Source organism: Zingiber officinale, chromosome 1A, assembly GCF_018446385.1.
Source record: "Zingiber officinale cultivar Zhangliang chromosome 1A, Zo_v1.1, whole genome shotgun sequence".
NCBI classification, from domain to species: Eukaryota; Viridiplantae; Streptophyta; class Magnoliopsida; order Zingiberales; family Zingiberaceae; genus Zingiber; species Zingiber officinale.
Window position 1 is genome coordinate 57,513,905 of NC_055987.1, and position 27,645 is coordinate 57,541,549.

General features: G+C 37.3%; 1 protein-coding gene across 13 annotated transcripts; it reads left to right on the plus strand.

Annotated features, from left to right (window-relative positions):
- On the plus strand, positions 1-27,314 carry LOC122025183 (protein MEI2-like 4). 13 transcript variants are annotated; one of them, XR_006123621.1, is made up of 6 exons: positions 1-136; positions 217-328; positions 1,864-2,194; positions 3,814-4,064; positions 4,225-4,309; positions 8,337-8,760. XR_006123621.1 is itself a non-coding variant. In XM_042583959.1 (5 exons), exons 2-4 carry the CDS (start codon positions 1,927-1,929, stop codon positions 4,258-4,260), a joined length of 402 nt encoding a protein of 133 aa, XP_042439893.1. In that variant the 5' UTR covers positions 66-328; positions 1,864-1,926; the 3' UTR covers positions 4,261-4,309; positions 8,337-8,760. The 13 variants fall into 13 exon arrangements, 1 of the variants encoding a protein (XP_042439893.1); XR_006123627.1 differs by having other exon boundaries at positions 6-136; positions 224-332; XR_006123620.1 differs by having other exon boundaries at positions 6-136; positions 224-328.
- The last annotated feature ends 331 nt before the right edge of the window (positions 27,315-27,645 follow it).

Sequence of the window (27,645 nt, forward strand, 5' to 3'; positions counted from 1 at the left end):
TTTGTGAAAATCTTAAGAATCATACACCCAAAACCACGTCACTTCGGCCAAAAACTCTTAACCAAGTAGCATACACCCAAAAGGCTCATCGGTGTGATCTCAAAGCCTTCATCTTCTCCAAAGCCACATCTTCACGGTGCGATCTCAAAGCCTTCGTATTTTCCATTTCATCTTCACGGTTCTCTCTTTAGGAAGCATATCTCATTCTCCCTCTAGGAAGCAGATCTAGGGCAAAAAATGGAACGTTGAAGGGAGGGGTTTTGGACGTCAGCGAATGGAATGAGCTCCGAGGTCATCCTCCTAGTCTTGAGCTGGAATCTATACTTCCGTGGGTAGCTTCTTTTAAATTATTTCCCACTACCATCCGTTCGTGCTTTTTCATGTAATTTGTGGTTTGACAGAAGATCTAGTGAGTTTTTTTTTGTCCTCTCTGATTTACTTTGTTTGATAAAAGTTCTAGTTTTATCTACGATTCATAATTTATGCGATCAGTGCGTAAAGGTTGGTTTTTAATGTAAGTTTGGACAGAACCATGAATTTCTTGTGCTTAAATGATCGAATTCCTCTAATATTTCTTATTGTTTTTATTTTTGCCTTGTGAGAATGCTAGTGCATTTTTGTTTTTCATGCTTTAATTTAAATTGTTGGTTTCGTGTCCTTTCTCTAATAGAAGAAGCAATTTTTAAGATCAAAAGTTACCCTCCTCTTTTATTAAAGAAAAAAAATTAAGGCCTCACTGTTTCTTTATTGTCTGAATATGATGTAGCAGCTTGTGCCTTGATCCTTTTATCCCTTCTTCTCTTCCTCCTTTGCTGCAAAGAAGTCAATCATCTACTTGATAGTTTCATTATTCAAGAGATAGTAGTCACTCGATCAGATTTTGTCTTTGCTTGGAGGCTGTAGTAGAGACAGGAAACATTATCCAAAAAGGATCGTGGGTTCATTTGTTCTCTCTCGCCGATGAGATGCTGACTAAAATCATGGAACAGAATGACCAATATCCATTTCTTTGGAACTTTGAGGAGTCTTCCTTCTTCTCCAAGGAGATAGTCTTTCCAATAGAAATAATTACCTAGCTTTACAAGAAAAAAAATGTCCATGTGTCCTCTTATTTCCTAAGTATATCGCCCTTTAGTTGATTGGCTCAGACATATGGTACTTTCTTTTTTTGCCTATTTTTTTTTAGTTTTCTTCCTTTAGAAATATTAATATTATTTTTTATCAAATGACACCTCAGTTATTTATGTTTTTTTTATCTATCACTTATTGTAGACGCAAGTTTGATTGAAGAAATCAAGTCCAGAGATTGATCTTCACAGTGAACCATACAACTTTTTCTTTTACATTTCTATTGACTATTATTAGTTATGATTATGTTTGAATATTGAACTCTATCTGTGACCCTATGTCAATAATTCTCATATTCTATTTTACTAGCTTCAATGGATATTATGGGAAACTATTAAGAGAGATTGCTAAAGAAAGTCTGAAATATTATTTCTGAATACTATTAAGGAACTCCTTTGGACGACAAAGGAGAAGATAAATGGCATATAAAATTCATAGAAAGATGATAATCATTATTCAACTCTCCAATCTAATCTTTCCAATATGTCAACTTCTGCAATGGAGGAACCCATAAATCAGAATGGAACCCTTTATGAAAGACTTTTCTCAAGTTCTTTAGCTGATGTATTTGTAAAAAGATGTATGTTCTTCCTTTTGATCTGTTGTGGCATTAATGTGCTATTATTTCTTGACAATGTTCAACATGAATGTTTCCTTTTACAAAGGTCTATTTCATGTCTTAATATATTTCCAAAAATAATCTTGACTATCTTCTCTGTCATTTTGATGAGGCAGTGCAATTATCATCAAAGAATGCCACTTTCTATCAGTCTGGACATGAAAATAACTTAGACAAAGATGAGCCTTTTGAAACAATGGAAGAACTTGAAGCTCCTCACAATAGGAAACCTTCTTCCTGATGATGATGATTTGCTATCTAGTGTTATTGGTGATATTGGATTTGTTGGCCAAATCAATGATAGAGTTGATATTGATGATGACATATTCTACCGTGGCGGAGGCATGAAACTAGAAGTCGATAATAATAGTGATGCCAATAAAGCTTCTGCACTTGTTGTACAAGCAGCTAATGAGCAACTAAGTGGACCAAATGGCCTATTTTCTGGTGAACATCCTTCAAGAACTCTTTTTGTTCGAAACATTAATAGAAATGTTGAAGATGCTGAGTTACGAGCTCTTTTTGGGGTATTTATTCTTGAAATTATGTTGTTTTTTGACTTTTTGTCACTGATATTATTGAAGCACTCAACTGTTGCTTTGGTTGCGTCATTGATACCTTATATTGTTAGATAGTAGCCATTTATAAGGTTGAATATGAGATATCACATAGTTGGCTATTATTGATTGGATATTCTAAAAATTATAGCAATATAGTGAGATACGGAAAATTTATACTGCTTGTAAACATCAAGGTTTCGTTATGATTTCTTACTATCATATAAGATCAGCTTGAAATGCGATGAAATCACTTCAAAGTAAGCCATTGAGGTGGAGGAAGCTTGATATTCACTTTTTAATTCCAAAGGTAATCTACAAAACATGTACAGAATTGTTTTAGTGGGAAAGGTATTGATCAAAAGTTAGAATCTATAATAGCCTTCTAAATTAATTCTACATGCCTTCACGTATAGCCTTCTATAATGTAAACTAGATTTGGTTAGACCTAAAATGTGAATTATACTACCATACTGTTCATCCATTGTGGACAATATATCCAAATTTCTACCTTGTTATTTGTTAACTAATGTCTAGTTATCAGGACAATCCATCAGACAAAGATATAAACCAGGAGACACTTGTTGTATTCAACCTTCATTCATCTGTTTCCATTAATGACCTCCATCATATATTTAGTGTTTATGGTGAAATCAGAGAGGTGATAAATATTCTGATTCCCTCTTCTATTTTTTGGGCTTATTGATGACCTCCATCAACTTCTTCAAGACCATCATTACTACTAGCTTTTTAAGGTGAATTTGACCCAAAAATGTCAATTTGTTAGATTTGCTGATTTATGCACTTCCTAAAGTTTCTAGTTTACATTTCCTTCTAGAGAATCTTTGCATTTTCATTCTTTGCAACAAGAATTTAATGTGCACTTTTTTATAATGTGCTGTTGTATTCCTTTATGCAATCAGCAAAATGGTTACCACAAGCCCAACCAGCTGGAGTGGTTCTTACAAATACATCAACTAAAAGATCACAAGCTTCATCGTGTTGCTGTTAGATAACTTTTACAAATGAATTTTTTGATGCATTTCTCTTTTAATGTTTAACAACATTCTTAATTAAATGGAGCTCCCCTTGGAAAGATCGGTCTCGGGGATTATAGATGCCCAGTGTGCATGGTAAAATTTCTTACACTATCAGAAAATGCATAATCAAATTCATATTTGTGACCCGTCCTCATTCTTCTTGATGTATAGATTCATTTTTAGACTGTAGTTTTAAGGGTATCAATGCACTAGGTGGGTATGCAAAGAAAATGGAGAAGCCAATCTCAAAGATGATAGGCAAGCACAAATGTTTGCTCATGCACCACTTTCATGTAATATATTTTCCCCAAAAATGTATTCTTTTTACCATCAATGCATCAAACAATACCAATGAGTTTTTCGTGAATAAATTCATGCAAATAATATTGTGTGTATTTTTAGGCGGACTGAAGATTTTTTTTTTTTTCAGTTGGTCTTATTTTTTGATATGTTTTTAATCTCCATGCAGGGGTGAGGTCATTGGAAGTGGACTTTGAGAAGCAGAAGGTGGTGGTGGTGGTTGGAGACAACATCACTCCATTTGAAATCCTAAATGGTGTATTAAAGGTTAAGTTTCTCACTCAGGCCAGATCACGAGTGGTGATACAGTACATTGTTCTTATGATGACAACTCTCTTCATAATAAATTGAGCCATTGGAAGAAAAGTCTAGAAGTTTCTCACTCAGGCCAGATCACGATTTAAGTGAGCCGAATAAGAGGTTGAGCTAATGACCTTAAATAAGTGCTTCTTGGGAGGCAACCTATGTTCAATTTTGTTTTCATTTTAGTTTTAGTTTCCTTCAAGTTCCTTTTTAGTTTCTTTATTCATAATAAATCATGTCATCTACTTAATTTTTCTAGGCTATCTTATTTTTGTAGGATTTAATGTCGTGGAGGAGTGAAATTCACATATAGGGAAGTATCTTCAAAATATGAATGTCAACCATTTAGAGCTTATCACTTGGTAACTTCTCTAACTTCATAAATCTCCTCCACATTCTATTTTTAGTTTTCATTGGAACAATGAAAAATTTAAGTCTAAGGAGATGTTTGGGTTTAGGTTAGTTTTTGTCATATTTCTTAGTTTTTGCACATTTCTTTTTGAAATTTTTTCTAGTTGCATCATTCATCATAACATGAATATTTGTTCCTTAATGCAAAATACTAACATATTTCATCTAGATATTTATGTTGTGTGATTTGGTATGCTAGTATGTCTATTGATCTATGTTTTCCTATCCATAGTAGCATAAAATGAGCATTGTTATTACTAGAAGAATGTGAATGTTAACCTAGTTTTAGGATCACTTCACATTATGCTTGACTTTGATGGTAGATATTTTTGAAAATAGTCATGATTCTTAGAACCAGACTAGTACTCTTGCTTCTATGGTGACCTGTCAACTACTACATTTTAGTTACTAGATAAACTCAGATTACTAAAAGAATTTGAATGTTGACATAGTTTTAGGATCACTTCACATTATGCTTGACTTTGATGGTAGATATTTTAAACAATAATCATGATTCATAGAATCAGACTAGTACCCTTGCTTCTATGGTGACCTCTCAACTACATTTTAGTTACTAGATAAACTCAGATCATGCAAGCTCATTTGGAAAAAATCAATCCATAAAAAAATGATGAATGAAGGTTTGTTCAAGTTTGATACTTTGCAAACATTCAAAGAAAGAAAAAAAATAAGGGATAAAAAATAGTTATCGTGAGTGGAAATTAGTAATTCACCCCTTTGAGACTAAGTTAGGTTACTGGAGAAATGAATGCTATGTTTCTCTTGATACTGAGTATTCCTTTGAGACCTTGTGTAGACGATGCATAGCATTTTTGTGGGAAATAAACCTTGTGTGTAGAAGGTAAGTGCCTATCACTAGAAGTATGAGGAACATGGTTAAATGAAAAATTGACTAGGCTTAGAGATTGACACTTGAAAAAGTTAAGCCACTTATCACACTGAGCACGGAGAACTTCTACATAGGTCGCACTCAAATAATTTTTCTATCATGCTCATCAATGAAACTATATGATAGGTTTATATTGATTCATTAGGGATATTACATTCCATCTACGCACATAAATCTAGATTGTGGGTTTTGCTTGAGAACAAGCAAAGGTTTAAGTCTGGGGGTGTGATGTGCGTAGATTATATACACTTTTATGCATATTTTAACGCACATCTATTTGTATTTCATTAGTATAATCTATGTTTATTACACTCTATTTCATTATAATGTCATACTTTCATTATATTCTGTTCGGAGATATGCTCTTTGCATATTTTGATTGACAGGACGTGATTTGAAGCAAAAATGGAACTTAAATGGAGTCTAGAGCTTCAAAAATACTTTGATCATGCTTATGAGACATGGATGTGTGAAAATATGGCACAAAACAAGGTCCACACAGCCTAACCGTGCCTAAAAGGCACGACCTTGTCAATTCCACACGAGTGTGTCAATTCCACACAACCATGTCATTTTCAGCACCACAGACCGAAAGTAAAATAGTCATAACTTTCTGCTAGGTTGGATTTATAAGCCATTCTAGACATCAAAATGTAGATAACTTTAAGATCTACAACTCTTATGAAGACTTAAACCAGAGAAAATCAGGTCTTGAAGGTCTAAAATGTGTTTCTATGAGACACGACCTTGGCACATGGCTGTGTCAAATCCTGCATTTTCTGCACTGTATACTAAGAGTAAAATAGGCATAACTTTATGCTTTGTTAGAGTTTTGGGTGTTATTTATGTTGATTTGTAGCTAACTTCATGATCTACAATTTTGATGAATACCTCAACTCAAGAATACCATGATAAGAGGTGCTAAAATGGCCTACAAGACTAGGTCGTGTGAGTCACACGGTCGTGTCACCCCACCAGCACAACCAGATCTAGGATGTGTGAGCCACATGACCATGTAATATTTCCAGAGAGTAAGAATAGCTAGGTTGTGTGAGCCACACCACCGTGCTGTATTTCTAGAGGTCAAAAAGAGCTAGGCCATGTGAGCCACATGATCGTGTAGCCCATCCAGAACTAAAGCAGAACATGGTCGTGTGAGCCACATGGTCGTGTTACTAGTCCAGAGAAGAAACAAGACATGGCCGTGTGGGCCGCATGACCGTGTGGACGGGCCATGTCGTGACCCGTTTCTAAGACTATAAAAGGGGGTTTTCTCCCCTTTTCATCCATCTTTGACTTGGGGTTCTTCCCCATTGTTTGGGGAAGGGTTCTTCCCCTTTGGGGCGGCCCTAGATCTTCCATCTTCATTGATCCATCCTCCTCTAGAGCAAGGGAGCACCTCCGAGGACACCATGCATCTAGGATAAACTTTCTCTTCTCTATATCTTCATGTATTGAGTTGTAGTTTGCTTTATTTATTATCTTGGTTGTAAATTCTCTTGCAATGGAGTAGATCTCTAGATCTACGATGTAGGAAGTAGTTGTGATGCGATATGATATATGAACTATGTATTTGGATGTTTCCTTATGCTATGAAGTGTTTATATCATATTCTATTGTGTATTGTGCCTTGTATGTGTTTGACAAAATATGTGTGAGGATAATTCATGTAGATATAAGGGATTTGTCTTTATGTTATGGTTGTTACTAGATTGGATAACCGAGGGATCCTTGTGACAAAAGGATACCCATTCAACCGAATATATTATGTCCTTCGTGATAGAGGACATCGATACTTACCCAATTTCTAGAGTCAAAAGATCTTAATATAGGGACTGATCCTTGTTAAGAAGATTAGTTAAAGTTTAGAGAGTTTTCCCAAATTAATATTAGGAAGTGACATGTGTAATCTAGGAACGTGGACCGAGGGCCCTAGTGATAGAAGGATAACCTTATAATCAGACTTCCTAAATTACCTCTTCTACTTAATTGCATTAATCTACCATTAGGAAGTAACTTGTGTAATCCAGGAACGTTGACCGGGGGCCCTTGTGACAGAGGGATAGGCCTATAACCGGACTTCCAAAATTACCTCTTCTACTTAATGGCGTTAGAATATGGGTAAACTCTTCGGTGTGATCTTTGCGAGATTATATCGGACTTTAGTTAGAACTCCTACACGAATGTAAGCATGGAGTTAGGTAAATGAATAATGCATAGGGACATTAACTAGCATCGCAACGAAACCCAAATCCTAGTAACTATCATCCTTCATTCACTTTCTCTCTTTACTCTCTCTCTCTCTCTCTCATTTCTCTTTTCTTTCTCTAGTGTTTGTGAACCATTTTAGATTGTCTAGATAATTGTTGTGCGAAGTTAACTAGTGCTTAATCAACAGTCCATGTGAAATCGATAATCATTTGTATTATTGTCAACATAATCGTACATTTGCAGTAACATAACACTAGTGGAGTCGGTTAAGTTGTAAAATCCACTCCAAAAATAGAATGCTATACATTGAAGTCATGACTTCTCCCTTCACCCTATGCTATTTGAAAGTTCTTCCTTGAGGTTAGAGACAATCAATTAGAGGACCCACTTTGAAAGCTTGATTTTTATCGGACCTTAAAGGCCAAGAAAAGAGAGTGCCTCTCACATGCAAGCGGGGTTCAAAAAATCAGAAGAAATACTAAACTTATAGTGTTGTAAGGAGCCTGGAGTTTCTAGAAGAGTGGATGTGACATCCTCTTATAGTTCTAGCTCTAGATCAGGTGCTGGTATAATAGAAGGAAGTGATTTTTGGGTCTTTACCTCCACAGTATAAGTCCCTACACTCTCCTTAACAACATTTGGTTCAGGTGATAGGACAACTAAAAGAGGTGATTCATGGGGTATTGCTTCCACCATGTGATGTGCGTAGGTTATATTCACTTTTATGCATGTCTTGACGCACATATACTTGTATTTCATTAGCATAATCTATTTTTATTGCACCCTATTTCATTGTAATGTCATACTTCTATTATATTTTATTCGGAGATCTGCTCTTTGTTTGTTTTGTTTGACAGGACGTTATTTGGACAAAAAATGGAGCAAAAATGCACACGGGAACAACTTCGAAAGAAATCCAGTATGGGTCGTGTATGCCACACGGTCGTGTGGCCACCATGCAAGTCCCTATATTTTCATCATCAACAACTTCAATTCCTATAATATCAACAGTGTCAACCAAAGTTTTGCATCCAAAATTTGCAGCAATAATATCATCAGAATCAAAATTTCCTACAATTACTACATCATAGTGCAAAAAACTAGAGGAGTCTTATAGAGCAATGGAGTGTCATAAGCTCTTCAATCCATCTTCTCACTGGTGTCTTATGCTTATAATTGGCTGATGGATGATGCAATCTAATCTAATTGTATTTGTAAGTCTTGTATCCTTGTACCATTTTATTTTGGAACTAAGGGTCAAGAGTGGCTTGTTGTTGCAAATGTAAAGTTAATTCCTATAATATCTCTTCAAACCCTTGCCTAAGGGTTTCTTTGTTAAAGCCCTCAAATGTACCTAAGAACATTGGCTCAACCTGTTAAAATGGTTGAGACCAAGTAGGCATTGGGTCGTCCTAAAATACAAATGAACTCTGGTATGTTGGAAAGGTCTTAGCATTCTATTGTTGTGTTCCCCCATGTATACAATCTAAATGATCTCTCTAATTAGGCATATACACATTAGGAACTAGGGGTGGGTAGCACTACTCAGAAACATATTGATGTGCTTTCTCATACTTGAAATCCAAGAACTCCCTCCAATTAGAATTGTGGGAATCTAAAAATGAATCATACCTATTCTATTGATAGGGTTAACGGTACTGAGGATTAGGCTGATAATATGGTGGCTCGGGCTGATAATATTGAGTACACTAAGGTTACATGGTTTGTTGTTGTTGGAATTGATTTGCAGTGTACTGTCTAAGATGAAATGTTATTTCATCCAACTTACTCACCATTATATTGATGAATATAATATATGTTTATAGCACCCTATTCTATTATTAAATCATACTTTTATTCTATTTGTTTATGTTGGTGCAGGAAGCATCCGATGATCGAACCTGTATTTTGATTATGCCAAAAGGTTCAAAGTTAGGTTGCCTTGTGATCTAACATGTTGGAATGAACTTGCAGGAAAGTCCTAAGTGTACTTAGACAAAAGTCCAAGCTGCGGTTAGGCAGGTGGAAAATCCTAGGGGGTGCTAATCCTAGGCGGAAAGTCTTGGCGGGTCGAGGGCTTCGAGCAAAAGTCCTAGAGTCGAGGACTCTAGGTGGAAAGTCCTGGTATCACGAACCAGGTGAAAGACTGGGCGGGTTGTGGAGTGGACGTCCAGCGGAAAGTCCTGGAGCCTCGGGCGTTGAGCAAAAGTCCAGTCGATCTGGAGGACCAGTCTGGCAATAGGTATATTCTCCTGAGTGGAGTAGGTGAAGACGCATTCTCCGGTGAGGGAACAGTAGGCGTCAGTTCGACCTAGGGTTTCTGGTCAGAAATTTGAAGTTAGAACTGGGCAGTCTGATAACTGTCAAATACTCTATTTTACATGTCTATATTGTGCTAACTTTGTTTTGCAGGGTATAGTTGGTTTGTTGGACTAACGTATTTTGCAGGAAGCAAATTGGACAACTTTACCTCGAATGAACAGTACCCGAGGCACCCTCTATGGAGCTTGGAGGCGCCTCGGGTCGTATGCGGAGACTGCCTCGTAGCTTGGCGCGAGGGTGCCCTCATGGAGCTTGAGGGCGCCCTAGACACTGACGCAAGGGCGCCCTCATGGAGGTTGACGGCGCCCTAGACACTGACGCAAGGGCACCCTCATGGAGGTTGACGGCACCCTTAGGCGGATAGCTTATGACCGGGTCGGAGCTTATCCACACTACGGATTCCGCGCGGATGAGGGTGCCCTCCATGCTATTAAGGGTGCCCTCCACAGTCTATAAAAGACAGTCTCGAGCAGCAGCCTTGTACAACAATGAAAACTTGATCCATCTTCCGTGCACTGCTCAAAGAACCACCTGATAAAGCTATAGCAAGACACCGACAACCTGAAGCCTCGAATTTCCTATTCTTAAAGTTGTTGGTATATTTTCTTACTACACATAATTGCTGTACTCTAAAATTGTACTCTTGCGAACTTATAATGATTGCCCAAAGTAAACGCTCAATGAGCGTGGGTCTTGGAGTAGGAGTCACCCCAGGCTTCGAACCAAGTAAAAAATCTTTGGTATTTGTGTTTGTATTGCTTACTTTTCCGCTTCATTTACTCTTAGTTTTCCAAAACGAAAGTGAAAATCATGAGCGCTATTCACCCCCCTCTAGCTCTTTCGATCCAACAATTGGTTTTAAAGTGGGGTCGCTCTGAATCGGTACAACTACCGTTCGAGCAATTTTTTGCTTTTTTCGTTTGTTTTTTCTAACAACTACCTTTCATTTTTTCCCTCCAATTTTTTTTTGAAAATTCATTTTCTTCTTTTCACTATTGGTTGGTATTAGCGAAATATCATATTTTCAAAAATTTATAATAATATATTTTTTAATATTTTTTATAAATATTTTATTAATTTTTTTTAAATAATTTTTTTTCTATTTTTATTTTTCCCGCACTACTAATCCAAGACGAAGTCTTGTAATATTTGGTTCTTTTTCTTTTTTGTGTGCGAGATTTTCTTCTACAATGGCCTACCAAGATTGGAAAAGCACCGCATGCCTACCACTCTTGTCCAACGAGAATTTCAGATATTAGAAAGACCAGATGGAGCTCCAACTGAAGACCCAAATGGAGATATGGACCATAGTCCAGATCAGATTTATTCTCCCCACTGAAGAAGGTGTACCCATCGCCTGTGACAAGTGGGATGCACAAACAAAAAGAAAATTCGAGGCAAATGCAAATGCAAAAGCAACATATACTCTCCTATGTAGACTAACAAATTCAGAGCTTGATCGAGTTGGAAAGTTCAACAATGCTAAGGAGCTTTGGGAGAAGGTGATCAAGCTTCATGAGATTCCTTCAGAACTTGAAGACCAAGTTGAACCTGAGTTTGAATCAGAGTATGAATCTTCAGAGTTAACCTCTGAATCAGAATCAGAAGAATCCGACGAGGAAGAACACAAGCAAGCAAGTTACCTCGCTCTGCCAGTACAAGCATATGTGGTCGAAACTGAGTCCGAGTCTGAGTCAGATATCGAGAGTGAATCAGAAACTGAGTCTGAGCGAAGTCACGAATCCATATTCGTTTCTGAAGGGCCTAACCCCACTGTAAACTCTCTAATTTCTGGTACTAACATAGATGAATTACAAAATCTAGTTTTATACTTATTAAAAGAGTTGGCCAAATCCAACGTCCGGGATAAGTCACTCAAAAAAGAGGTAACAACCCTTAATGAAGTGACTAACTCGAGTTCTTTGACTAAGCAAGAGAATTCTAATTTAAAAACTCAAGTCAAAGAACTCAAGAACTCATTAGAACGGTTCACTTTGGGTTCCAAGATAAGAAGGATAACATAAAGAGTCTGGTTTAATGGTTACCCTATTGTCATCTAGGGACAACCGGTCATACAATCTAGATTACACTAATCACCTCTTAGCATGCACTGGGAAAACCCATTAAGCACAAGTTATATTCTACCTTGCATGGATTCAACCTCCGTTTCAAGGGAATCCATGAGATGTCCGATTTAAAGGTTACCCTTTGTCACTAAGGGACCACCAGACATACGATCTTGAGTATTCCTGCTATGTAACAACTAATTCATACATCCACTCAATTAAATAACATGTATTAGCAATAAGAATTCATACATGCAATCAATTAATTAGGAACTAAACATGAACATGTCATTGAAACTAAGTAAGGGCATATCCATAGAGTTTACATCATATCTCATTATAACTGCTCCCTTTGTCCTAGAACTAAGGGAGTCTACTCCATAATTGAAGGAATTAAATTTGAGGATATGAATAAAAGCATTCTACAACCAAATCAAGGAGTAAGGAAGAGAAACGCTTAGTCTAGATGAGCGTGGTGTCCTCGAGATGGTGGAAAATGTCTTCGGAATGTCTAAAACCTCCCAAGAATTAAGACTAATGCACCCTAATAGTCCTCTCTTTGAGAGAAGAACTTGTTATCCTTTTATAGGCATAGGGTCGTGTCGCCCCTTCCCTAAGTGCACATGGTCGTGCCTATTGACACGGTTATCTCGTGTAGAGCGGAACATGAGGCACAACCTTATCGTGTAGATATCAATGCTCAATGACACGGTCGTGCCATTTAGCATAGCCTACTAGTGTAGCTTCGTGAAATAGGGGACATTGTCGTGCCATTTGGCACAGCCTACCCGAGTGAGCTACTAGGAAGAAAGACATGTTAGTATTAGCCCTAGTACCAATTATGAGATGATTGATAAGGACACTTTTTGTACCATATTTCACTTATTAATAAAAGACAAAGTTGGTTATTATATTTACTTCAGTTCAGTGTTGAATGAATAAGTATAATAATATCCTAGAGTAAGAGGTTCTAGTCACATTTTTCAAGGCAAAAATAAAATAAAATGTTACTCACTCCCCTCTTAAGTATTACTTTTTCTCAAAATAAAGCTTTTTAGTTTAATTTTAACACCTTTCTCCCCCTTTGACATATATAAAAAATGACTACAAAGTAGAGAGACAAGGTGTAAAAAAAACTTTAAATTTGAAAAGTTATTTTTTAATTTTTGTTTTTTTTAAGCTCCCCTGAAAATAGTACTTAAATCCTAAAAAAATGTATTTAACTTAAAAAATCTTAGCAAAATACTTAACTTTGAAAAGAATTTCTTAGTTAAATACTTAAAACTTAGCTTTTAAAAAAAATCTTTGAAAATACTTAGCTAAATAGTTAAAATACTTAGCTTTAAAAAATTTATAAATAAACTTAGCTAAATACTTAGCTTTCTAAAGGACTTTCTTTGAAAAATACTTAGCTAAATACTTAACTTTAAAAAGAGTTTCTTTAAAAAAATATTTAGCTTTAAAAATAGTTTCTTAAAAAAAACTTAGCTAACTACTTAGTTTTGAAAAGAATTTTTCTTAAAATTTTGAAGAAGCAATTGATTTTAAAAGAGCTTAACTTATAAACATTCTTTTGAAATATAACCCCAAAAGAAAACTTAATTTTTGAAAATAAAAAAACAACTCCCTATTTCTCTCTCTCTTAAAAGATTTAACTAATTTGTAAGGGATAGTGAGTTTAAATAATTTAATTAATGCCTTCATTAATGACTATGACCATATAGTCCAAGCATAAAAAAAACATGGAAGTAATTATTTATTTTTCTGATTTTCTATCTCACTCATTTTATATTATCAAACATATTCAGTTTATGAGTTTGTATGAGATAAAGTTAAGTTAATTTTTAAATTGATTTAAAGTTTGTGAATATTATTTCTAACTTTGAGAAATATTTAAATTTAAAATTTAAGATTGAATATTTAATTAGAATTTTGAACAAGTATTTATGTTTGAATTTTTAAAATATTTAAGTTTGAATAATTGAATTTTGAATTTTAAAATTTTTAATTAAGATGTGAAAATATTTAAGATTTAAAAATTAATTAGAATTTGAAAATTAAGTAATATTTGAAAATGATTAAGATTTTGAAGTTTGATATTTAAAAATTACGATTTAAAATTTAATTAACATGAAAAATAATTAAGATTAAAATTTGAAAATTAATTATCATTTGAAAGTCAATTAACATTTGAAAATAATTAAGATTTTGAAATTAAATTAGAAAATTACTTATGATTTAAAATTTAATTAACATTTGAAAATAATTAAGATTTTGAAATTAAAATTAGAAAATTAATTATGATTTGAATGTTAATTAACATTTGAAAATAATTAAGATTTTGAAATTAAATTAGAAAATTACATATGATTTAAAATTTAATTAACATTTGAAAATAATTAAGATTTTGAAATTAAAATTAAAAAATTAATTATGATTTGAATGTTAATTAACATTTGAAAATTATTAAGAGTTTGAAATTTGAAAAATTAATTAAGATTCAATTTAACTTTGGTTAAGTTTGATTAAATTTAGGTCAAGTTTGATTAATTTAAATTATATTTTCATTGATTAAGTTAGGTTTAAGTTTTAATTAATTAATTTTAAATATAAATCTATCTCACCCTTTTTCTATATTGTCAATCATGGAACCTTATCTGTTTTGTGAGATGATTAATTGTATCTTCAATTTAGATTCAAATCTAAGAATTGATTTACACATGAATTAGACTAAGGTCTAACAATTAGTCAATTAAACATTCATTTTAATAATTGGCTTCCAGGCTGTAGCGAGACACTAGGCCTTTTTGGATATTGGTACAACAACCACTTCTAGATAAAGCCTTTTAAAAAATTAAATATTTAATTTTCTTTCTAAGAATCCTTGGTCTAACTGAATAAGTGACAATCAAGTCTAAGTTCTTATTTATCCTAAACTAACAATGTATAAGGAAAGTGGTAAATCATACATCAATCATGTTTATCTAATAATAAAGATGGTCTTTTTATTGGCTCCTCCTGGATCATAGCCTCGATAAGTTCTATCAAGGTAGTGGACTTGATCCTTGGGGATACAATATTGATCAAGCCCAACTTGATTAGTCAAGTTAGACTACATGACCCATGGTTGGACTAGGTTCTTAGTTGATCGATTCACTAAAGACAAATACGATTTAAATCGATGTCTAGCTTTGTACCCAAGTCCGGTTTGGTTGTATATGACTCTTTGTTTTCAAAGAATCAGATCAAGGTTCTTGGAACTTAAGGTCAATTGTTCCAACATGTCCTTAAGTCCTTTGACTTGAGTTTTCATATTGCAATTTTCTTCCTCAAGTCATTGACCTTGGTTTGAATTTTCAATTTGAACTGGATCTGTCAAAGGACTTAGGTTAGTCTCCTCCTTAAGGGATTCAATCTCCTTTAGGAGTGTCTTGACCCAAATATTGGACTTAGCTAATTTTCTTAATAAATAAAATTAAATTATGAGATCTAATTAAAGAATTATTTATAGTGGATTTAGAACTTTCTAAACCATATACAGATTCGTGACTTCTCTCATACTCAACTTTTGATTCTGTCTCAGCCTCGGATTTAGTCTCGATAATATGGGCTTGTATGGGTAGAGCAAGGAAGTTTGCTTGAGTTTATTCTTTTTAGTCCGACTCTTCTAATGACTCGAACCACGTTGCTTTCAACGCCTTCCTTCTTCCTTGCTTTTAGTTTGGATATTTAGGTTGTAGTGCCCCTTCTTGTTGCAGCCGTAGTAGGTAACTTCAAACTTAGCCTTCATATTTAATTGAATCACCTTCTTGATCTCTTGTTTGGTGAATCCCTTCTTCTTCTTGTATAATTTTTGTATCATTTTCGTGAGCTCAGTGGTAATTTCATTGTCATCTTCCGAGTTCAATTCATTTTCGAACTTAGGTTTGGTTCAGTACATGTTTCTAGACACCTTGGTCTTGCTTGTACCTACAACCAACGCAATACCTTTTTTACCAGAAGTGCATTAGTCTATTTGTGCAATTTAAATTCTGAAAATGGCTTGTCTAATCTAATTAAAGGTCCTTGGATACTTTGTAAGCATATACCATCGATGCCTACGAGGTATTCCTCAAAAAATCATTTAGCACGTATTTAATGACATCATGATTCTCCACTTTTTGTTCGATCGCATGGAGGTTGTTCAGAAGATCTTAGATGCGAGCATGTAACTAGCTCGACGATTCAACTTCCTACATTTTAATGTTATATAACTTATGTTAGTATTAGCCCTAGTACCAATTATGAGATGATTGTAAAGAGCTCCTTTTATATCATATTTGATTATTAATAAAGACAAAGTTGGTTATTATATTTACTTCAATTCAGTGCTGAATGAATAAGTATAATAATATCCTAGAGTGGGAGATTCTAATCTATAACATATCAATTGGTTGGATTGATAGTGAGATATTGTAGATATACATAGAATACTACTCTTAACTATTCCTAGTCAAACATTAATATGCAAGGACAATATTAATGCGTTGAGACTAGCATGTAGGTCAATGGATGACTTAATCTAACAAGTCATGGATATGAGATATCAGGTTGACACATGAGTATACATGAAAGAATATATACTGAATGACCCACCATGAGAATGTTTCATGGATCGTTATATGAGTGTCATAAATATTCTCATGTGACTATTAGTATGAATAGTCCTTAGACCTGAAGTCACTACAGTTCCCTACATAAGGAGTTGTATACTTTGGTATCGACAAACGTCACCCGTAACAGGGTGGACCATAAAGTCGATCACTGGGTATGCAATAAGTTATGCGAAGGGATGTGAGTGATTTAGATGAGATCTATCCCTTCCATATAATGGTCATGCTTAATCCTTCTATCTATGGGCCTCTTGATTAGTAAGATACAAGAATGCATGGTCATGCTTAAATGAGTCAATATACGATATTGAGCTTATTTGATTGAGTGTGTCTACTTAGAGATCAAGAAATACAAAGATTGATAAGAGGATGATACAGTCTATACCTCATTGATCAATCTAAATATTAAGGATAGAAGGATTGAGCCATACAAGATAATAGGCAGGAAAGGTTAGGTCGGATCTTGACATTCTCGTCATTAGGGTAGCAATGATGCCTTTCTAGATGTCACTCATTGTCTATGTATCTAAAATAGTTTTAGAGACATTGCAATGTTACGAGAACCTATTGGGTCACACACAAAGAACAAGTCAATAGAGATAGATTCATATGATGGATCATTGGATTAAATCTAATTCAAATTGGACTTGAGTTAGACTCAATTGGATCCAACTATTGGTTTGAGTCAATTAGATTGATGATTAATGAGTTAGACTCATTAAGTGATTTCATGAATTTGAATTCATGAAGAAAGAGAGTGAAAAATTTGAATTGCTCATGCATTGAATTCATTGGATGAAGATAAATATTAATATCAATTAAGACAATTGACATTAAGGCATAAGGCAATTTCATGTGGCAAAAGGCGATTCGCTCGCCCCCAGCGCCCCCGCCAACCCGTCCCTAGGGCAACACGGAGGAGGTAAATCACGGGTGGCTACTAGCCATTAGTGCAAATGGCCAAGACATGGGGGAGGTTATGCTCGGTCACACCAATTTCATGAATCTATAAAAGGGGGTTTTTTTGGATTCATTTTCATGATAAGTTTTTGGTGTTCTTGCTCTTCTTCCTTCTCCTCTCTTCACTTGGTTGAAACACCCAAGAAGGGTTGCTAGCACAACTTTTGATTGTTTCATTCTCCACTTTGTGAGTTTGTGAGACAAACGAGGCTTGTTCGTGTGGATACCATAGAGGCGTGACCACTGGATCCCGTTAAGATCCACATCTAAAGAAATGTTTCTGTCGGGATTACGAAGGGCACGCAACAAAGGTATAACCCTCTCATGTAAAACTTAATATGTGGTTTTCCTTCACATGGATCTTTTGGGAGGAATTAGATGTTTTCTGCTGCGCTTTCGCGTGTTTAGTGCCCTAGTTCCTTACAGTGGTACCAGAAACACTTGTGAAGGCATATACTAAGTTGTAGTAGATTTTATATGTGATATAGAAATTGCATGAGATTTTACTATGATTTACATGATTATGAGTATGATTTCGGCTAATAGTCTTGGCTAAAGTTTTGTGGGTAGTGGGGTCTCAGGCATGGCAGCAACTCATACAATGAGTATGCAAAAGAATTTTGCTTCGGGGGCACTGCCCCTTGACCCCCGCCCTCTAACTGACTAAAAGGACCATCTTAGCGTTGTAACTTATAAGTCTTTGTTTAAATCATAGTAGATTTTATGTCATAAAATATTATGAATGTTATGTGACATGGTGCATGATTATAACCCTTAACGCCGATATGATTAGATGTGTGTGTTGTAATTCATAATACGACATGCATGTGATGCCTCTCCCTTTTCCTTCTTATTGTAAATTTAGACTACCCTCAAATTTAACTCAAGGTTTCTTTATATTTTGTAATGTACAAATTAGAGAAGAACAAGTCTACTGGACGAAGGTGATAAAAGGGAGGAGGACAACAACACATGACAACCGAGAAAGCACTTGGAGAAGATGCTTTGACCTAGGTTAACCTTATGATCTTCTTATTGGCTTGAGAGGATCATAGAAAATTGGGCCATAACCATGTCATGCTTTATTTTATGCATATATGTGATGTATGTCATGATATGCTATGATTGTATGTGATGCATGTATAGTTTATTCATGATTATATCTTTTTAAATATGCCTACCAAAGTTTGGTACTCACTACTACCTCTGTAACATCCGAATATTCTCAAAGTTATTTTAGAAATATTATATGATTTTTCTGGAATTTTAGAATATTTTTATGGAATTTTTTTGAAGTAGCGGAAGTAGCAAAAATAAATAAGGACGTAAAATAGCCTAAGCGAGAATTGAACCCGAGACCTATGGACCCTATGACTTATAGGACGACTCCAGTAACCAAGGGGCCCCAGCAGGGGTGTGCTGAAAGAGGAGGAGAACAATTATATTTAAGGTTTAGTTGGGGTATATTAATTAGTTAATATAAATAGGGAATTTAAGTGGGAGAGTTATTATTTTTCCAAAATGACAAATCTCTTCTCCCTCAAACCCTCACCGCCGAACCCTTTCTCCCGCACCCTCTCTTCACGCCAAGTCCAAGAAACCTAGGGTTTCATCCCTAGGGCCGTAGGAGCACATTCTGGCGACGACTCCGGCACAAGGACTCTCCCCTCGGCGAGAGGAAAGCATAGACGTAAGAGGATCGTCGAGAAGACCTTTTTCTCCGGAAACCTAGTGATCAGATTGTAAGGAAAATTAGCACAGGATGTAAGTAACCCCTCACCTGCAGTATAAGTAGCTAATCGCATGTTTTCATGTCTATAGCTCGCGATTATGTTCATAGTGCAGCCATATGTAGAGTTAGAGCACACCGGGTGCTCGATAAAATGCCTAATACAGTTATATGCTACAGTAGGTGTTTTAATAGTTCAGTTAAATGCCTAGATGCATTTTTAAATAGCCTACATAGCCTAGCTTCAGTTTTATGGGACTACGGTCCAATGGGTGGGCTCCCATAGTCGCCTCTAGGTTCAGATAACCTAGTTATAGGTTCAGATAACCTAGTAAAAAGCAAGATATGATAAATTAGCTATAAACAGTATTTTACTTTATCAGTAGCACTGTACTGGACTTCAGTTGTCCTTGGGTTGGGCTCTCATAGTCGTCCCTAGGTTTAGATAACCTAGTAACCCTACTAGATTCGGGACTTGCTACCTCGGGCCTACTTAGGGATGCGCGCACAACAAGTACAGTTGCCGGGCCCATCAGCAGCATGTTTAGTATTTTTATCTATTTACGAAAATAGTTTTCAAACTTCACAAAACAGATAAGTGAATTCAGCTTAGCTTCAGTTCAGTTTTCTATTGATATAGCAGACAGCTTTATGTTTAGTTTTTGATTGCCATGATTTACATGCTCATGTGCTATGTTTTAGCATTTCTAGTATGATTCTCAGCTTGCATATCAGCATAACATCTTTTAAAAAGCATGTTTTTTGCAAATGCATGTTTTTGTGAGAAAGATGATTTCTTACTAAGCTCTCAAGCTTATAGTTGCATTTTTCCTTATACTGTAGATAAAAGTAAAGGAAAGATGGAATAGCAGAGGCTGGAGCAATGTGATGAAGATGTGTGTGTGAATGAACCTGGAATAAAGACCCTTGGGGAGTAGCCCATTTAAAGACTTTGTATTTCTGTTTTAGATACTTTCTTCACTCTTAGAATGTTAAGTATCACGAATTTGGATTCTATGAATTATGCCATGCGTAGACTGTTAGTTGTCTTGCTGATAGATAGTAAAATATGTATAAAGTCATGTCTAGTAGTATTGTTTCATAGTGTAGTGATTTATGAAGGTTCTGAATGAGTTCGGGTGAGTTTCTGCTGAAATCAGAACCCCGATCGATCAACCAATCGATTGAGGAATCCTCAATCGATTAGCCGATCGATTGGGAGAAACTCTCCGTGCACAGAATGCTATTGAATCGATCAACTGATCGATTGAGGAATCCTCGATCGATCAGCCGATCGATTGAAGCGCAATCTGTCGCGAACAGAGAGCTTCTGAATCGATCTCTGTATCGATTGAATAGATTGGATCGATCAGCCGATCGATCCAGTTTTGACTCCGTGCACAGTAGCTAGTTGAATCGATCATTGGATCGATCAGACAACTCCAATCGATCAGCCGATCGATTGGAATGTCTAATTTCAGCTAGAAGTGCCAAAATTCAGATTTTGATCAAATAAGAAGTTAAGTTCCCTTATTTAGCATATGTATAACTTCAGCAATATATCCCGAATATAAATTTCAGATGTTATGGCACATGACATAGAGTTTTAATTAGTTTAGTCTTTTTTTTCTTTTCCGCACAAGAATAGTTAGCATAATGTAACCCCCGACCTTATAGCCTAGACAGTAGAAGGCGGGTCGTTACAGAGTGGTATCAGAGCAAGTTCCATACTTCCTCACACACACATCAGCATTGAACCTGCAGCTTCCAAGTAAGAATGTCTCTCACTTTATGTATGTTTTGTTTGCTTTCATGTTTATAGAACTAAAGCATGTTTATGTATGACAGTATCTAACATGATAACAATAGTTATGCAATATGATCGTATTAGTTATGTATGCCCTTTATTTCCTTAGAAAATGGTACGAGGACGTCCAGCTAGAAAGACACTAGCTACTGAGTCCCAGCATGAGGCAGACAGCTCAATGCCTCCCCCAGACCTTGCAGCAGTAGTGACCCAGTTACAGAAACAACTAGCTGAACAACAACAGGAGATAGCCACCCTATGGGCTAATCAACAGAACACTCCCACTGTCACTCCAGAACCTAGCTTAGCAACCCCAGTAATGATAGAGGTTCCACCAGTCCAACCTGCAACACCAGTAGCCCCAGCAGCAGGGGCAAGGAGGGAAGCTTATCTGATCCAGTGGCAGAAAATCAAGCCAGAGAATTTCTCAGGCACTAGCGAACCATGGGATGCTCAAGCCTGATTCAAACACTGGAGAGTACGATGGAGCTTCTGGACTGGCCAGAGTTTGAAAAGGTGAAATGCACCTCATTTTGCCTGACAGGAGACGCACATATGTGGTGGGAGAGGATTAAAGCAAAGCACCCAGTGAACCAGATGACATGGGCTAACTTCGAAAGAGAATTCTTTGAGGAGTTCTTTCACATGCGGGTCACAAACCGCCACTACGACGAGTTCACTGAATTTCGTCAGGGCAACCTTTCAGTTGAGGAAGCCGTGAAGAAATTCAATAGACTGGCTTGTCTATGCCCTAAACTAGTCAGCACTGAAAGAGAATGAATCTGTTTGATGCTTAAAATGTTAAGGCCGGAAATAGCAATGAATGTGGCCAGCGGCGTTCATAGGCCGCAAACTACTGAAGAACTAGTGAGTAGTGCTTTGACCACCGAGCATTACCAGAACAACATCAAATAGCAGAAGCAAGCCGTTTCAAAGTCTAAGGGCCAAGGAGGTTCAGATACTCAGAAACACCAGGGCCACAGCTCTAACTGGAAAGGGAATTCCAACCACAAACGCAAACCAGGGAGTTACCCAAAAGGCGGACCAGCTAGTAAATAGCCTAGCTATCCCAAGTGTTCTACTTGTGGGACATTCCACCCTAGAGTTTATCTCAAGGGCACACGAGGATGCTTCGAATGTGGCCAGGAAAGACATATGGCTAAGCAATGCCTGAACAAGACCAGTATCCCTCCACCACAGCCGATTCAGTACGGAGGTAACCCAACACAGTTACATCAGATGCAGGCTGCTATAGATGGACCACACATCAGTCAGGGCAGACTAGAAGCCCCCTCATCCACGACGAATGCGAGGATCTACTCACTCACCAGAGAGGACGTAGCGAATGCCTCGACAGTTGTTACAGGTCAGATTAGTATTTTACAGTAAAGTGCAACGGTCTTATTCGATACTGGGGCAACCCATTCTTATATATTCATGGCATTTGCCGAAAAGTTAGCAATACCTCCAGATGTACTCAGTGGTCAATTTTTGACAACATTACTTTCATGAGAAATTATGACATCCACACACTGGCTTCGAGCAGTGCCAGTCATTATAGCAGACAGAGAGCTTTTTGGTGATCTGATAGTGCTAGATATGACTGACTACGATGTCATTTTGGGAATGGACTTTCTGATCAAATACGGTGTCTCCATAGAGTGCCATAAACAGAAAGTTGTATTCCAACCTAAAGCAGGAGTGCAGTTTGGGTACATCGGAGAACCAAAGAGAAAGGCTACGAAGTTTCTCTCAGCTTTGCAAATACAGAAACTATTGGATTCAGGATGTACGAGATTCTTAGCGCATGTAGTCAATACCAGTCAGGACAAGGACCAAAAGTTAGAAGAGGTCCGAGTTGTATGTGACTACCCAGCAGTTTTCCCTGAGGAGTTACCAGGCCTAGCACCAAACAGGGAGATTGAATTTGAGATAGAACTTATTCCCGGTACGAATCCCGTCTCCAAAGCACCCTACCGCATGGCTCCAGTAGAACTGAAGGAACTTCAGGAGCAACTACAGGAGTTGCTTGACAAGGGCTTCATACACTCTAGTCACTCACCATGGGGAGCACCTGTATTGTTCGTAAAGAAGAAGGACGGGAGCATGCGCCTGTGTATAGACTACCGGACACTAAACCAAGTCACGATTAAGAACAGGTATCCTCTTCCCAGGATAGATGACCTGTTCGATCAGTTAAAGGGAGCAGCAGTGTTCTCTAAAATAGATCTCAGATCGGGATACCACCAAGTGAGAGTTAAAGAGGGTGATATACCCAAGACAACCTTCAGGACCAGATACGGACATTATGAGTTCGTAGTCATGCCCTTTGGCGTGACGAATGCTCCAGCTACCTTCATGGACCTCATGAACCGAGTATTTAGAGAATACTTAGATAAGTTTGTTATCGTGTTCATCGATGACATTCTTATCTATTCCAAAACTCAGGAAGAACATACAGAGCACCTGAAGATAGTACTGCAGACCCTTCAGTAGAACCAGCTGTACGCTAAATTCACGAAATGTGAATTCTGGCTCGATCAAGTATCCTTTTTGGGCCACATCATCTCCAAAGATGGTATCATGGTAGACCCCAGTAAGATAGAAGCTGTGAGTAACTGGAAAAGACCTAAGAACGCCAGTGAAATCAGAAGCTTTTTGGGACTAGCAGGTTATTACAGAAAGTTCGTAGAGGATTTCTCCAGGATAGCCTCCCCACTGACAGCTCTCACTAAGAAGAACAGAAAATTTCAATGGACAGAGGACCATGAGAACAATTTCATGGAGCTTAAAAGAAGATTGACCAGTGCTCCCATTCTGACTCTGCCCGAAAACACAGACAGCTTTGATATTTATAGTGACGCCTCTAAATTGGGACTAGGAGAAGTACTGATGCAAAATTGTAAGGTGATCGCCTATGCCTCCAGACAACTCAAGGACTATGAGAGGAACTACCCTACTCATGACCTTGAGCTTGCAGCAGTTGTCTTCGCTCTCAAAATTTGGAGACATTACTTATATGGAGCTCAGTGCAGAGTGTATACAGATCATTAGAGTCTGAAGTACTTCTTCACTCAGAAGGATCTGAATATGCGACAGCGTAGATGACTCGAGCTGGTCAAAGACTACGACATAGACATCCTCTACCATCCAGGAAAGGCCAACAAGGTGGCGGATGCACTCAGCAGGAAATCCAGTGCCATCTTACTATCCCTAGCAGCCATGTCACCGCCCCTACAAAAGGAGATTACAGATTTTGGTCTCGAACTTATAGTTGGCCAACTCTCTACTATGACATTAGCATCTACCCTACTTGGTGATATCCAGATAGCTCAGGATCAAGACCCTGCTTTTCAGAAGATCAAGCAAGGGTTAGCAGAATCAAAAAGTGGAGAGTTTCGAATATCTGATAGTGGGGTATTACATTTTGGTGACAGATTATGTGTCCCGGATCAGGAGGAACTATGGAGGAAGATTCTTGATGAGGCTCACAGGACTCCTTATGCAATGCACCCTGGTTCCACCAAGATGTATCAAGACTTGAAGAAATATTTTTGGTGGCTTGGGATGAAAAGAGACATCACTAGATATGTCAGTATCTGTCTGTCCTGCTAGAGGGTCAAGGCAGAATACCAGAGACCAGGAGGAGTTCTGCAGACTATTTAGATCCCAGAATGGAAGTGGGAGGATATTTCCATGGACTTCATAGTGGGACTACCCAGGACCACAAATGGTTTTGATGCAATTTGGGTAATAGTCGACAGATTGACTAAGTCAATTCACTTCTTAACTATCAGGATATTCTACTCCATAGAGCAGCTAGCTCAGTTGTATCTCAAGGAGATTGTTAGACTGCATGGAGTTCCACGGACCATCATTTCAGACAGAGACAATAGGTTCACGTCACATTTCTGGGAGTATGTACAGTCAGCATTGGGCACTAGGTTAAAGTTTAGCACAACCTTCCATCCTCAGATAGATGGTCAGATGGAACGAGTAAATCAGGTACTCGAGGATATGCTCCGAGCATGTGCCCTAGACTTCAAGGGAAGTTGGTGCAAATATCTGTGTTTAGCAGAATTTGCATACAACAATAGTTATCAGGCTATTATCGGTATGACACCTTACGAGGCTCTTTATGGGAGGAGGTGTAGATCTCCAATCTGCTGGTATGAGAGTGGTGAACAGAAAGAACTAGAACTTCAGACAGATCTAGTAGCAGATACCATAGCAGCTATACAGAAGATCCGTCAGAGAATAGAGACAACTCAGAGCCGCTAGAAAAGCTATGCTGATACACGACGTCGACCTTTAGAGTTTTCAGTTGGGGATACAGTGTTCGTCAGAGTAGCTCTCATGAAGGGAGTAATGCATTTTGGGAAGAAGGGCAAATTAAGTCCTAGATATGTGGGACCATACCTTATTACCAGAAGAGTTGGCAAGGTAGCATATGAGCTAGAGCTACCCCAGGAGTTGTCAGCTATTCATAATGTATTTCATATCTCTATGATGAAAAAGCATATCCCAAATGCCACCCAGGTGATTGAGTCTCAGTCGGTACAAGTCCGTGAAGACCGCAGCTATGACAGTCGACCTTTTCAGATAGTAGACCGAGCAGTTAATAAATTACGGAATAAGGAAGTGCCATTAGTAAAAGTTATCTGGCAAAATCACACAACAGAAGAGGCAACTTGGGAAACACAGCTAGTATGAGACAGAAGTACCCAGAGTTATTCTAAGTTCGAGGACGAACTTTTTATAAGGTATGGGGGATTGTAACGTCCGAAAATTCTCAAAGTGATTTTAGAAATATTCTATGATTTTTCTGAAATTTTAGAATATTTTTATGGAATTTTTTTGAAGTAGCGGAAGTAGCAAAAATAAATAAGGACGTAAAATAGCCTAAGCGGGAATTGAACCCGAGACGTATGGACCTATGACTTATAGGTGACTCCAGTAACCAAGGGGCCCCAGCAGGGGTGTGCTGATAGAGGAGGAGAACAATTATATTTAAGGTTTAGTTGTGGTATATTAATTAGTTAATATAAATAGGGAATTTAAGTGGGAGAGTTATTATTTTTCCAAAACGACAAATCTCTTCTCCCTCAAACCCTCACCGCCGAACCCTTTCTCCCGCACCCTCTCTTCACGCCAAGTCCAAGAAACCTAGGGTTTCATCCCTAGGGCCGTATGAGCACATTCCGGCGATGACTCCGGCACAAGGACGCTCCCCTCGGCGAGAGGAAAGCATAGACATAAGAGGATCGTCGAGAAGACCTTTTTCTCCGGAAACCTAGCGATTGGATTGTAAGGAAAATTAGCGCAAGATGTAAGTAACCCCTCACCTACAGTATAAGTAGCTAATTGCATGTTTCCATGTCTATAGCTCATGATTATGTTCATAGTGCAGTCATATTTAGAGTTAGAGCACACCAGATGCTCGATAAAATGCCTAATACAGTTATATGCTATAATAGGTGTTTTAATAGTTCAGTTAAATGCCTAGATGCATTTTTAAATAGCATACATAGCCTAGCTTCAGTTTTATGGGACTACGGCCCAATGGGTGGGCTCCCATAGTCGCCTCTAGGTTCAGATAACCTAGCTCTAGGTTCGGATAACCTAGTAAAAAGTAAGATATGATAAATTAGCTATAAACAGTATTTTATTTTATCAGTGACACTGTATTGGACTTCAGTTGTCTTTGGGTTGGGCTCCCATAGTCGTCCCTAGGTTTAGATAACCTAGTAACCCTATTAGATTCGGGACTTGCTACCTCGGGCCTAGTTAGGGATGCGCGCACAGCAAGTACAGTTGTCGGGCACATCAGCAGCATGTTTAGTATTTTTATCTATTGACGAAAATAGTTTTCAAACTTCACAAAACAGATAAGTGAATTCAGCTTAGCTTCAGTTCAGTTTTCTATTGATATAGCAGATAGCTTTATGTTTAGTTTTTGATTGGCATGATTTACATGCTCATGTGTTATGTTTTAGCATTTCTAGTATGATTCTCAGCTTGCATATCAACATAGCATCTTTTAAAAAGAATGTTTTCTGCAAATACATGTTTTTGTGAGGTAGATGGTTTCTTACTAAGCTCTCAAGCTTATAGTTGCATTTTTCCTTATACTGCAGATAAAGGTAAATGAAAGATGGAATAGCGGAGGTTGGAGGCAATGCGATGAAGATGTGTGTGTGAAGGAACCTGGAATAAAGACCCTTGGGGAGTAGCCCATTTAAAGACTTTGTATTTCTATTTTTAGATACTTTCTTCACTCTTAGAATGTTAAGTATCACGAATTGGGATTCTATGAATTATGCCATGCGTAGACTGTTAGTTGTCTTGCTGATAGATAGTAAAATATGTATAAAGTCATGTCTAGTAGTATTGTTTCATAGTGTAGTGATTTCTGACGGTTCTGAATGAGTTCGGGTGAGTTTCTGCTGAAATCAGAACCCCGATCGATCAACCATTCGATTGAGGAATCCTCAATCGATCAGTCGATCGATTGGGAGAAACTCCCCGTGCACAGAATGCTATTAAATCGATCAACTGATCGATTGAGGAATCCTCGATCGATCAGCCGATCGATTGAAGCGCAATCTATCGCGAACAGAGAGCTTCTGA